Here is a 13,606-nt window from a genome sequence, read left to right as displayed (position 1 = left end):
ACGTTTTACCTGTATGGAAGGATTCACTGTGCCTTGGCCTTTTAGCTGCGGCTTGATGCGCATTAGGGGCGGCCCACGCACGCAGTGACGGAAACTCCGATGTTAGGGGGGCTGCCAGATGATGTGGAGATGCCAGATCCGTGTCCTCGTCCTGAAGCCAGGCAATGACACTCTCTTCTGTTTCTTGTCTCACGCGAGAGTCTGGGCTACCGGGTGAGAGGCGCTCCCACTCCGCCACCCCGGGTGAAGGGAGCGCCTCCCGCACCGGGCCACCGTTGGCCCCACCCTGCAGCCGCCCCCCGGCCCTCTGTGGCTTGCCGCCATGGGGCAGCTCCGAGCCACGGTCAGTATTCCGCTTCACGTGTGCGACGTCCACGTTTAGAATCCTTGGTGGATGATATTCACACGTTGTTTTGGACAGCTGCCTTTTGGCAATTTCGAGGCTTTCTTCTGAGATGTTTACTTTAGATCCTCGACCCGTGTAAAATTGTACGGGTAGAATAAACTGTGTGGCTTTAACGGTGGGAGAGGAAAGGTTTTCTGGAGAATAAACTCTGCAATGTGCATCGGAGCCACTTTTGCTTAAGAAAGAATCAGAAGGATTGGCTGGGACTCGCTGAACGGCATTTTCAATCTGCTTTATGTCACTCTGAATGGGATTTTTGATGAACTCGGACTGTTCAGAGATGCCAACCTCCTGTAATCTCTTTCGGGCATTGTGCAAGGCCTCTTCTGAAACCTCAATGGACTTTCCACTGGCTGTACTGAAGCAGTTTGCAAATCCCACCATAGCCGTATTCAAAACATAATTGTCAGTTTCCAAAATGTTATTACAACCTACAGAGTTATTCAAAATGTCCATTTGTTGTCCAGGTTCATTCTGGCCCTTTATATGAATAGCAGACTTGTGCGAAGAAAGTGGTGGTCGCATAACAGTTTTATTTTGTGTGTAGTTCAGCTCTCCATCATCGTCGCTTTCGACTCTGGCTTCTGCTGCTGCCGAAAAACTTTCGACGCCCATCTTCACATCCTCAGTGGGTGGCAACTTGTCAAATGTAACACCTCTTCCACCTGCAGTGCCGATTCCATGAAAGACATCTAATGAACTTTCGGGCAGAAAACGTGTGGGCGGATCATCACGCTTGTTTAAATTATCTCTACAATGGTCTTCATTTCCTGCAACAGTGAATTCTTCAAATAACTCTTTTGCTCTTTTTAAAGACGATTCATTGATGGTCACCTTCTTCCCGCTGGCAGTTTGAAACCCCTGGTTGGCGAGATGTGCGCTGTGCTCTAAGTGGACGATGTTCACTTCGCGTTTGTTTTCTGAAGCGACGCTATTGCTCGGGGTAGTCTCACCTATCTTGTGTATAAACTGGATGCTGGTATTTTCTAAAAGTTGGCTTCTTTCTTTATCTGGTATCATTTCTAAAATGCGTGTGTTGCCACTGTCAGCTTGAACATGTGTCAAGCACAGCGGCTTTGTTGCTACACAATTGTTCACTGCCGTAATGTTTCCAGAACGACGAACGTTGCTCGTCTTTGTGTCTAACTTGACATTCACATTTGTATTTTTTCCCGATTGATATTTGCTCCTGAAGCTCAAATCTGATTGCGGATGGAAGCCTCCACTGTGTTGTAGAGGTAACATGCCACCATCTATAATTATGCCACTGCCCACTGAGAAACCTAAGCAGGGCTCTAACGTTTTATCATTTGTACTTCCATGGGATTTTAAATTTTGCTGGGCCGCATTATTTTCAACTGAACAATCAATGTTGTATGAGGTCTGAATGAGTCTGTCGTTAGCTTCTGTAACATCATTTAAATAAATATCATCTTTAAACATACTTCTGCCCTTCTGAATTGCAGATTCAGACAGAACTATTGTTTGACCAGCAGCTGTCTGGAACCCTCCCTGGTTGGTAGAATTTGCAGCACTACTCTGCGCTCTGTCTCTCTTTTCTCTATTCTCCTGGCAGATTGTGGAGCTCAGCAGGTTTTGTCCTTGATCTTCTCTGGTACTTTGAATTCCCTTGTCTACTTGTTCTTTCAGCACATTGTCAGGGCAATTCTCAATTAATATATCTTCACAAGATGCACTAACAGCATTACACTCTTCTGCCTTTGAACGTGTATTTGATACGGAAGATTCTTTGCTTAAACTTTCAGCTGGCACTGGACGATGATTAATATTTGCTTGAACAGGCTTTCCGAGTTTCAAATATGATGATTGTAGTGTACTGGGCTGCTCGGCAGATTGTATAAATTGGACATCAAAATCTTCATGATATCTTTTAATGCTGATATTGGAGGTTCCATCGTTAGTTGTGGGTGGTGTGGAATCAGATTTCCATGCAGAAACTTTGGAAATGTCAAGGCACCTTGACTGGTGAGCATTTTGGAATTCACTGGGGTCTTGGAAACCTGTCAGTAATTTTAACACTTGTTTTGAAAGCATTGTTGAGTCTTTAGGAGGGGTATCCAAGCCACATGCCTCCTGTCTACATCGATGCTCATCAGGGGTAGTATCAGTCTGATGGTCATCTGCAGTCCTTGCCTGTAACATACCCTGAGCAGAACCACTGCCGTTAGGATGCAGCTTATCACCGGTTCTTAATGTCAGCCCTTCCCGAGGAAACAAACACGGTGGTACCGCAGGCATACATGCCTGTGTGAACTCAAACTGGCTACCCGTGAGCTCCATCATATTCGTGATTGCTTCTACCTCTGCCGATTGGCTTTCAGTAAGTTCAACGTTTTGTTTAAATGTGGACGCGCTAAAGGTTATAGTTCTGCTGTCGTTACATGTTACCTTCTCCAGCTGTTTAGAAACTGTGTTAGGCTTTTGCTCCTGTAGGAAACAGGGTGCCAAGGCATCATCATTAGATCTTGCTGGAGCGTTGGATGAATGTGCGCTAGAATACGAAGGTTTCTTCACCTCAACATTCTGAACATCGACACTGCTCTCTCCCGTCCACGATATTTCCTCGATATCTTTGAAAATATTTTTTGCTTTTTCCATTTTGTCATCCGAAACAGGAATTCGTTTTCTGGATGCTGTGTGGAAACCAGAATAAATGCTCGAAGTGCCAATTGTGCCTGTAAGTCCGCGAGGTGCCGCTCTACTGTATAAACCACTCGAAGAAGCCAACGTCTGTGGGCCAGGTGATTCCATGGTGGAGGCATGATGGTGCATTTCAGAAACACCGCGGGCTCGAGTTGCCCTGCCAGCAGAAAACCACTGATGAAGATCGTGTACGTCGATATCTGGGCAGGGCCGCTTGGCAGGCAAGAGCCCTGTTGGATGCTGCGGCTCATCTTCTGCATCGGCCACAATGGATTTAGCATTTTCAGTTGCGATAGTGAACACAGAATTAGTTTCATTGGATGTCTTCTGAAGTTCATTCAACATTGTCATGGGAAGCGATTGATAGTTGTTGGCATTTTGGATTCCTTGAGTTCTTTGGTCAATTGGGACATTATCTTTCATACTTAAGACATGCTCTAATCGAGCACGACTTATGCTGTGTCTGTCATGTCTTTCTCCAACATTAATCGACAAAGGAGTTTCGAATCTAGACAGATCTTTATCATCCACTGTGGTCACGAATAACTTACAAGGATCTGTTTTTAAGAATGGAAGCTTGGACACGATCATGTTTTTTGAACTTTCATACAATCTATCGAGCGAAGGTAATGGTGCGTCACTCTCTGTGATTACATGGTTCACTGGCAGAAATGGCCCCAAAATTTCTTCACTCACAGAATTATCTCCATGCAATCGTTTAGCTACATGGCTTTCATCAGTGTCTCCGTATAATGAATTTGGTCTTTCACACTGAGCTGCAGAAACTGCCCTCGGGCTAGCATCACGGCCTGCAGGGGTTTCATCTTCTTCTGCTGCTGCTTCATCACGTTTCACACGGTGCGCAGAAGGATGCCCTGCATCCATATATGTGTCCACGGCAATAATGAGAGAATCGTCCGACATGTGTTCTGAATATGGAGGCTGAAATAGCTCAGCATTAGGCTTTACTTGGCGAGTATTGAGACCATCTCCACCAGTCATCTCACTACTTGTACAAGGGGATAACAGCAAAACGTCTTCAAGTTCTTTTTTACGTTCCGGTGTTACAGACGGAAGTATTTTATCAGTGGCCATCGTAGTGGGAAGCCCACAGCCGGAATGAGCAATCAGTCCTGGCAGCGGACTGTCCCAACCAGATTTCCTCTCCAGCGTGAGTGCTGTCGCAGCAGGAAACCTGTGGCTGCTAAGCATCTTCTGTTTCACAGCATGAATGGACAGTTTCTGCTCTATGTTTGGAGTACTGAAGTTGGAGGTGCCACTGTGCACGGATGGAGTGTCATTGCACAATACTGGCACGGATACCTTGTCCACACAGATAACAGGGCTCACACTGCATTCTTTCAGATGACCGCTTGCAAAGAGAGCAGCACTTTGTTCACTAACTTTATTGTTTTTTCCATTATTGAGATTGTCAGAAAAATCACCGCTCTCATTTACTTTCTGTTTATTGCAAGGGGTCGTCTCAACTTTGGGCATTTGTTGACGTTTCATTGCCAAGGAACTCCTAGACTCTCCAATAACCTCTGACTGAACAAAACTGCCTTCCTTAGCATTGTAAGTCTTCAGCGTTGCAAAATCTGAAAACAGATTACAATGTAAATATGAAATACAAAATTGTTAAAATTAAAGTGTGACTAAATGGCCTCAATAGTAAGAGGAGCTCATTCCCTGTTGCGTTCAGTACTACAGCCAATTTCTAAAATATCCTCTCTGCCACCCCCAGCGTGTATGCAAGTCCCCCCAATCACCAAGGCAGACTCTCCCCCTCCCTCGCTACCCCCCAACCATACTTCCCCCCCCCTCCACTGCCCCACTCACAATACAGTACACATAGCCTCTCAGCTCCCTTTAACACAAAGGAGAACAATATACACGTGAACAATATCCACGTTTCTCTTTCACCAATTAACAATACCATTCTACACACAACAACCATAGCTTAGCATAACGATCGGCACAGAAATATGATTGGCACTTAGCCGCATGCACTGTGTGCAGCACGAGGCGGTGTCAGTACCTGTGGAGGTGGACGATGTGCACGGTGTCCTCTGGACATCCTCTGTGAATCCACGCGGCGGCGCTTCTTTAAACGAGACGCTTGCTTCACGTTCGCCCATTACCATTTCTTTGAGCGCCAGAGGCAGCGCCTGGTCTACGTTTGAATGAACTGAGTAGATAAACTTGGATTTGCGCCGGCCCAGGGATGACAAAAGAAGCATGCCGCTGCTGCCGCCGCTGCCACCACCACTACCACTGCGGCCGCTGTTGCGAGCGTCGGTCCCCAGGGCCCCCGGTGCTCCGCTCAGAGTGACGCCGAGTCTGGATGGCCGCCTCGGCGTTTCTGCGATTGGCAAGAAAGTTTCCAGTTGAGCCCGTGGGTTTGCGGGACTCGTCATGGCCTCCACAGCTGGTTCTTCACGAATGTTATTTTCCGATTCGAACTTCGCATTGTTCGTTTGACTCGGAAGGCAGCAATTATTGCCCTCGTCCATTTTCTCTCCTTGCCTTTCCTTCACATGCACGTTCGTCTCACCGCCTGTCAAATAGCATGCTGTCTTCTGGGACTTTGGGGTACTTAAATGCATAAGCACGAGATCTGTGGGAGATATGTCCCATTTTGAATCACCGTTATTCCAAACATCAACTACTGACTTGCTGTCTGTGGATTTAATGCAGGGATCACAAGCCTCAGTTTTGCAATATGTACTGCCTAATGCGATGTGATCACTTGCATTAGGGTTTATATTTGTTATGCTTAATGTACTTGTGTTTAATTTAGGTAGAGGTCCATTGATGTCCATTACAAAATCTGCATCGATTAAGCCCATGACAGGTTGAGATTCTAATTTCACTTCCCCTACAGAATTAGTAAATTCCTCACTCACAGCATCATCATCATCACGAGTAGAATTTCTGACAACTCCATGGCCATGCTGGGCTTGAGAAATCTGTTTGCAATGCATGTCGGAAGCATGCTGGTGCAAAGCATCGACAGTCGCCGATTGATTTTCCACTGTCTGTGACACAGACGGCTCCTTCCTTGAACACAGTCCACAGTCAGCGTTGCTGGTCTGAGGATCGCTATTTGGACGAATCAAGTCTCCAGAATCAGCCAAATCTTCTTGAATGTGGGCAAGACCATCTACTAACGTGCGATCGTGACGTGTGGTGTTTCCCGGAGGTGACTCAGGCAGGAGACTATCTATGAATAAATTCTCCATTGCTGTTCTGTTGAACTCCGAGTCTTCTTCATGAACCAGTGATGGCTCAAAGTTCGAATGAATGTTCATGTCTATTGACTTACAGAGCGTTTGTGAAAAATCATCAGACTTCAAAAGCAGCTCCTTGGAGTCATCCAAAGCACACAGCTGACTGTCACATTCCCCTTGTGCCATCAGCGATTTAGAAACGTGCTGCTGAATCTGCTGTTTTTTCTTGTTTTCTGCAAAAGTTAGAAAAATCCAAGTCAATGAATCACCACGACAATAACTATCCTTGAATAATCAGCAACACTTCATAGCTATGTATGTAAACTCAATATCCTATGGCAGCTGATTAAGGTTTTGTGTTTTGGGTTAAGAGCAGTGATGTAAATGTAGAAGTTCCCGTTATGAAACCTATTTGTCCTATACTCTTTGGTTTTTTCGGTAAAGTCACGTAGGTATAAAATAAATCACGAGGTTTCGGGCGCAACACAAGCGTCCATCATCACGTGGGAAAGCATGGGTGTAGCTCCAACCATTTCAAACCTTTTAAAACAGTCTGCCTCAGCAGCAGGCAAAACAAGCCTGACTCCAGCTAGGTGAACGCTGGTGATCTGACCTTCAGCGGACGTTGGTTGAGCAGCTCCATCAGATGAAAAAGCCCGTGGAGACGGCACGGGAACAAGCTCAGGATCTCTGCTTTGGCAATGAAACAAACATCTTGCCACCTGCAACACAACAATTGGCACATGTTACATTTATAGAGCACACACATTACTAATTGAGGTTGTATTTGGAACGGTAAGCTGGCACAATGGTGACAATTGTGCCGAACAGCAAGCAGAGCCTTGATTTAATTCCCAACTCGGGTGCCTTTCTGCGTGGTGTCTGTATGTTCTCCCCTTGTTCTGAATGGGGTTTCTCTCATAGCCAAAAATATATTTTAAGCGATATTGGCCAAACATCCAAAATCTGAAAAATTGCCTGCAAATGACTCAAATGGGATCACACCATCGCTCCCGAATACAAAAAACTTGGCAGGAACCTCCATGAAAAGAGTCTTGAGACCGAGTGAGGCGTTTCTGGGTAAACGAGCGTAACCATAATCATAATAAAATAAATTTAAAACCCTGTCCCGCCAACGTCGAGATAGGAACGGTCCAGTGGGACGGAATGGAAGACAGCTCTTACCCTGCCTCGCTTGTTACTCTCCTCACTCCAACTCTCCCCTTGCTGTCCTATTGTAACAAACAAACAAAAAAGCCACACATGCATTAAGTTTCCGCAAAACTTAATTTCTACCAACAAGTGATGGAGGGATGAAAAAGGGTGCCAGTGTCCTGCACCGCAATGCACAAAGCCAGGTTTTGCTTGCCCGGCGCATTGGCTTTTCTTCCTTTGGCGAGAGAGATACTCAATCATCCGGAAGAGCCACACTGGGTGACCAGATGCTTTTTCAGGAGGTCCCTGCTGCATTGGGTTTAATTTTAATTTTTAGATATTTTCAGCCAAAAATGAATGAAACTGGGCCCAAACTGGAGCACCCGGATAAAACCCACGCACGCAAGGGGGCAACACTGTATCCTCGTAAAGATGTAAACACATGGTGATTAGTCCACTTGAATTTCGATTTAAAGCTTTCGTGACTGCAGGGATTCATCTTCTTGGTTCTTTCGGTAAAGTCACGTAGAATGGAAATAATAAAATAATAAAAATAAAACATAATAAAATTATTCTCACGACGTTTCGGCCACAATGCAAGCAGCCATCCTCAGGTGGAGAACAGGTCTGTCGAGGAGACAGAGTCTGAATGTCTCCTCGACAGACCTGTTCTCCACCTGAGGACGGCTGCTTGCGTTGTGGCCGAAACGTCGTGAGAATTATTTTATTATGTTTTATTTTTATTATTTTATTATTTCTAGTCCACTTGCTATAGTGCATTCTCCTGGTGAACCAGGGTATGGCAGTCTGTTAAGATCCCGGGATGTCATTCCAACAAGAGAAGGGCATTGTGTGCCAGCGTCACATTTCAAATGTAAAAGTTACCCACAAACCACTCGATTGAGAAACACATTGCGATGCTTGCCCCCCCCTACTGAGAAAGATCAGCAGGATCCTCCTGAAAAGGTCTTGAGACTCCGGAAGGATTTGCTGGGTAAACAATGAAGCATGGCACCTGGCAGACGTGGCCACGCGGTGGAGGAGGCTGTGGGGTCAGGCCCGGCAAGCAGCGGGGAGCAGGGGAGGCTGAACATGGAGCTCGTCCACGACACGTCGGTGTAGTTCTCCACACCCAAGCTCCGCGAGATGCGCTGGGGCGTTGGCTGAGATACGCACAGATAACAATAACAACAACCACCGTTTACCACTAAGTGGCAGAGATGTCACCACGGCGCTTGTGCCATGCTAGGTGCACTGTAAGGCCACGTGAAGTGGTGAAAGCCCGCTGGCAGGAAGTCACGGAACAGACCCAGGTGCATGGGTTGATGCAAAGACACACGTAGGCATGCACACAGACACAAACACAGAGACACTCACAAACACACTATTATTCCTTAATGGAAGAACCGTGTTGTAGTGGTTCTTATATTCGCACCTCCGATGAGCACTGTTGGCTACATACGGTGCAAAAAAATGTCAACATATACAGTAAACCCTTGTTAATTCGGCAAGGCTCTGGCCTTGCCGAATTATGCAATACGATATTCCAAATTATGTACAACGGTACTACCCAGTGCCTCCTGCCTCTTCACACAACAACCACCATTCGCCACTAAGTGGCAGTGACGTCACCACGACGCTTGTGCCAGGCTATGTGCACGTTGTGGCCACGTGAAGTGTAGAACGCCCGCTGGCAGGTCACGGGACAGACCCAGGTGCCACGGGTCGACTGACTGAGATGACTGGCTGATGCACCACCTGTGCCCCCTACTGTGCCAACTTGCTGTGGTTTAGCCACCCGGCGCAACGTTCATTGTGAGAATCGCTCCTCTGCCCTCCGTTGTTGTTGGAGGGTGACTGCCTCCAACTGGCCAGTAGCGTCCTTCACTTGCCTCCTCCACAGAGGCTGATCTTGACACCGCTGGTACCAGTCATCGGCAAGTCCACTCGGCTCCACATCCTCCTGTACCACATCACTCCATCTCCTCTCTAGCCCGTGCCGCGCCCGTTTAGCCCCCTATATCCGCCCGAACAAAAGCTGTTTCGGCATGCGGTGGCTGGGCATGCGGGCTAAATGACCCAGCCAACGCAGCCTTGGCTGCCGGAGGAGCTCACCGATGGGACTTTGTTCACATCTTTTAATGATTTGTGAGCTCCTCACACAATCCAGCCTGGTTAAACCCAGGATGGATCCTAGGCAGGCCAGCCTAAATGTTTCTAACCGGCGAAGATGTTCCATTAGGGCAGGGGTGGGCAAACTTTTTCACTCGCGGGCCACAATGGGTTCTAAAATTTGACAGAGGGGCCGGGCCAGGAACAGATGGATGGAGTGTTTGTGTGAACTAATATAAATGACATGTAAAAATCATTACATGAAAGGATTTAGCCTTTAACAGGTAGCAAAGCATTTATTTGCAAGGAAATTTAACAAATTGCACGAACATGAACAATACAAAAACATGTCGTAACGTGACTGATGAAACATCATGAAAACATCTGAGGCCTGCGCCCAAACCAATTACCTCACTTGAACTTCTTTATTATCTACATTAACAGGTTAGAGCAGCCACGCAGGCTGTGTGATGGAGATTTGGCTCCAACCTCGCTGCAGCAACAAATCATCACTTTCAGTTTCAGTGGGAACAGTGTTGTTGATCTCCCATTTTTGCCAGTGCATCCAAGTCTGGAGTTATTTTGGTTGTGGCAATTCTCAGGATAGATCTGAGGTGCTGATCTGTTAACTTTGATCTGTGACGGGCTTTGTTGGCGTTCATGACGCTGACTGTCTGCTCACACACATAAGTCGAGCCAAACAAAGTCAGTAACTTCTGTGCAGTCCTCCGGAGGTTTGGAAACGTGGCTCTGTTAAGTGAAGCATAAAAGTCATTCAGTTTAACAGAGTTGAACTTCTCCGTTAGGACGGAGTCCGACTGAAGATCTATCAGTTCCAACTGCAGCTCCTGTGGTGCTGTTTCAGGGTCTTGTGATAGGGGACAGGACACCAGCTGAAGTGACTGTTCAATGTGTAATGCGGGCGTAAACGACCTCCCGGAAGTGACGTCATGGGGGGAGGAGTTACGTCACGTGGGGGAGAGGGTAAGGGTCTATAAGGGGGGTAACCGGAAGCAGTCGGGAGTGATCGGGGACTGGGAAAAGTGAGAGGCCACGCAGGGCGAGGGGTGAGAGAGAGTGGCGAGGTCGCCACACACCCGAGCCACGAGGATCGGCACCGTCGGCCAACGGTGACCGACCCCGGGGCAGGAGGAGCAGCGAAGAGGCTGCAGAGAGCAGCGGGTCTGCAAGGGAGGAGTCGGCAGCAAGGGTCTGCACGACGTGACAGCGGCGGGGCTGCTAGGAGGGAGTTTGGGCTACGTGAGCGACAGCAGCCTGGGGGCTGCAGAGTGAGGTTGGGCTATGTGAGCGACAGCAGCCTGGGGCTGCAGAGTGGAGAGTATATAGGGGAGTACCGTGAGGGAAGAGATCGAACCCAAATAAAGGACACAGGACAGAGAGAAGCGTCCGAGTCTTTTATTACAAATGTTTTCAAAATCAGAGAACCTACGGCAGAATTCTCCGTCCAGGTCCTCAAGCGATTTGCTGTATTTTTTTGCGTTTCGCGGTGCCTCTTCCTGCATGGCAAGTGTGGGAAAATGAGCGAAAGATTTGTTCGCAATTTGTCTGGAGAACAAAGTGGATTTGAAGGCTTTCACATGTTTGTACATGTCGTGAACAAACTGATCTTTCCCCTGCAGTTTCACATTCAGCTCATTCATGTGTGAAAATATGTCCACAGCAAACGCAAAGTCACTAAGCCAGTTCTTGTCGCTTAGCTCAGGGAATTCGTCAGATTTCCCCATCAACTCCAAAAATGCGATGATGTCCTCTTTCAGCTCCCACACTCGTTGTAACACATTCCCCAAACTTAACCAGCGGACACGAGAGTGGTACAGCAAGTCCTGATGATCCGCATCAGTTTCCTCTAGGAACGTAATAAACTGACGGTGCTTAAGTCCCCTTGCTCGTATAAACTTCACAAGTTTTACGACTGGATTCACGACATGATTAAGCTGCAATAGAGACTTACACAGGGATTCCTGATGGATGATGCAGTGAAGGAAAATAAGATCCTGGACAAGGTTATCCTCTTTCACTTTATCCTGGATTCTTTTCAGCAGCCCAACATTTTTTCCAGTTAAATTTGGCGATCCATCCGTTGTGACATTGACAAGTTTACTCCGAGGTAGCGTCATTCTTTCGATGACAGCAGATACCTGGTTATACAAGTCCTCTCCCCACGTTGTTCCTTTCAGGGACTCCATGGTCAAAAACTCCTCTTATCGCAAAACTGTCGTCAATGCATCGGATAAAAATGAGGAGCTGAGCAGTGTATTTTATGTCCGTACTTTCATCCAGTGCTAGTGAATATAATTCAAAGGAATCAGACTTTTTGTTTAATTGACTGGCTATATTTTTATCAATCAGTTCCACACGGCGAGTCACAGTCCTGCGTAATAAACTGACTTTTTCAAATTAGCTTTTGATCTCCGGACACAAGATGTCTGCTGTCTGTACCATGTATTCTTTTACAAACTTGCCTTCGGAGAAAGTGGTAATGAGTGGTAATGTTGGTGAGAAGAAGTTTTTAAAGAAAATTTAAATCGAAGTGAAGAAGGAAATTATTGAAAAGTTAGTACAATTAATGATTTTTCAAACTTTAATTATGTTTTCTGTGCTTAAAACTCTTTAAAAAAACTGTGGGGTCTAGAACGGACTCGTGAAATTCGGAGAGAACTCGGAGTTAAGTTTTGTTTGTTTTGTTGAATTACACAAAGTGCGCCATCTAATGGGGAAATGGGGGCATTACAGGAGGAAGGTGAAATTTAATTTAATAATAATATTTGGACAAGTTCTGAGGGCCGGATTAAAAAGCCCAACGGGCCGTATACGGCCCGCGGGCCGTACTTTGCCCATGTCTGCATTAGGGGGTCCACATTTCACAAGCGTAGAGAAGGGAGGGAATGACCGTGGCTGAGAAGACCTGAAGCTTCGTGCAGAGCGACAGACCAGGTAGCTTCCACACAGCGTTACGCAACCAATGAAAAGATAATGCCACTCGACTGATTCGGAGCGAGATCTCTGCTGTCAAACCGGAGCCGGTCATGAGCACACTGCCCAGGTATGGGAAACTCTCCACTCTCTCCACAACTGCCCCATCACCAATTGGGAGTTGTGGGGGTGGGGTGTCCGATGGTACAAAATATCCAGGCAGGTGCTTAGTTTTGGTGGGGCTGATGGTAAGGCCCCACCTCTTAGTGGCAAGCTCCAGGTTCAGCAGGAGCGCCTCCAACTCCTCCTCTGAGTGAGCAGCAATTACCAGATCATCGGCATACATAAAGTGGTTGACCACTAGGGAGCCATCCCTTGACCGCACCCGGGCATCGACCAGCCTCCCATTGTTTCTGTACCAAATGGAAATTCCTCCGGTACAGCCATCGAAGGCTTTACCAACTACGTAGTCGAAATAAATGTAAAATAATGTGGAAGCCAGAGGACATCCCTGTCGCACTGCAAGGTGAACAGGAAATGGCTCCGACTCCCGGCCACGTAGTTTTACCCAGGCCCGCTCACCATCATGAAGGTCCTTGATGATCGTGAGCAGAGGGTCAGGGACTCCGAAAGCACGAATAACAACTCAGAGCCCAGGCCTACTGATGGTATCATAGGCCTTGACCAGGTCAATAAAGCAGAGATGTAGGTCTTGTTGGAATTTCCTATACCTCTGCTGTAGCAAACGGACAGAAAATATGGCATCTGTGCAGGACCGCCCTTTCCTGAAACCGCAATGGGGCTCTGCAAGTCTCTTCTCAGTATGCCTGGCACACTGAGGAGTGAGATGCCCCTGTAGTTGTTACAGTCTGTGTGGTCCCCTTCTTAAAGAGGGGGACAACCAGGGCATCCTTCCAATCCTGCAGAACCCGTCCAGTGGTCCAGACTGTTATGATGTCATGTAGGGCAGTCTGTGCACAAACGCCACCCTCCTTCAGCATTTCGCTAGGGAAATCATCTCTGCACGGTGCCTTTCCTGGTCTCAGACTATGGATCGCCTTGAGTACTTCCTCAATAGATGGCACCTCAGCCAGCCACTCACAGG

At 47.2% G+C, this 13,606-nt stretch overlaps 1 protein-coding gene across 1 annotated transcript in view; it reads right to left on the bottom strand.

Moving 5' to 3' along the window:
- Positions 1-639: 639 nt before the first annotated feature.
- Positions 640-13,606, bottom strand: part of LOC144936966 (uncharacterized) — a 33,430-nt gene continuing 20,463 nt past the window's right edge. The window contains exons 5-8 of the mRNA XM_078864223.1: positions 8,471-8,618; positions 6,914-7,022; positions 5,109-6,533; positions 640-4,668 (exon numbers count right to left, since the gene is read on the bottom strand). Coding sequence (XP_078720349.1) covers positions 6,982-7,022; positions 8,471-8,618 — 189 coding nt within the window. The 3' untranslated portion in view covers positions 640-4,668; positions 5,109-6,533; positions 6,914-6,981. The remainder of the gene's footprint in view (positions 4,669-5,108; positions 6,534-6,913; positions 7,023-8,470; positions 8,619-13,606) is intronic.

Source organism: Lampetra fluviatilis, chromosome 17 (genome assembly GCF_964198595.1).
Source record: "Lampetra fluviatilis chromosome 17, kcLamFluv1.1, whole genome shotgun sequence".
NCBI lineage: Eukaryota > Metazoa > Chordata > Hyperoartia > Petromyzontiformes > Petromyzontidae > Lampetra > Lampetra fluviatilis.
This window is presented reverse-complemented; position numbering and strand designations above follow the sequence as displayed.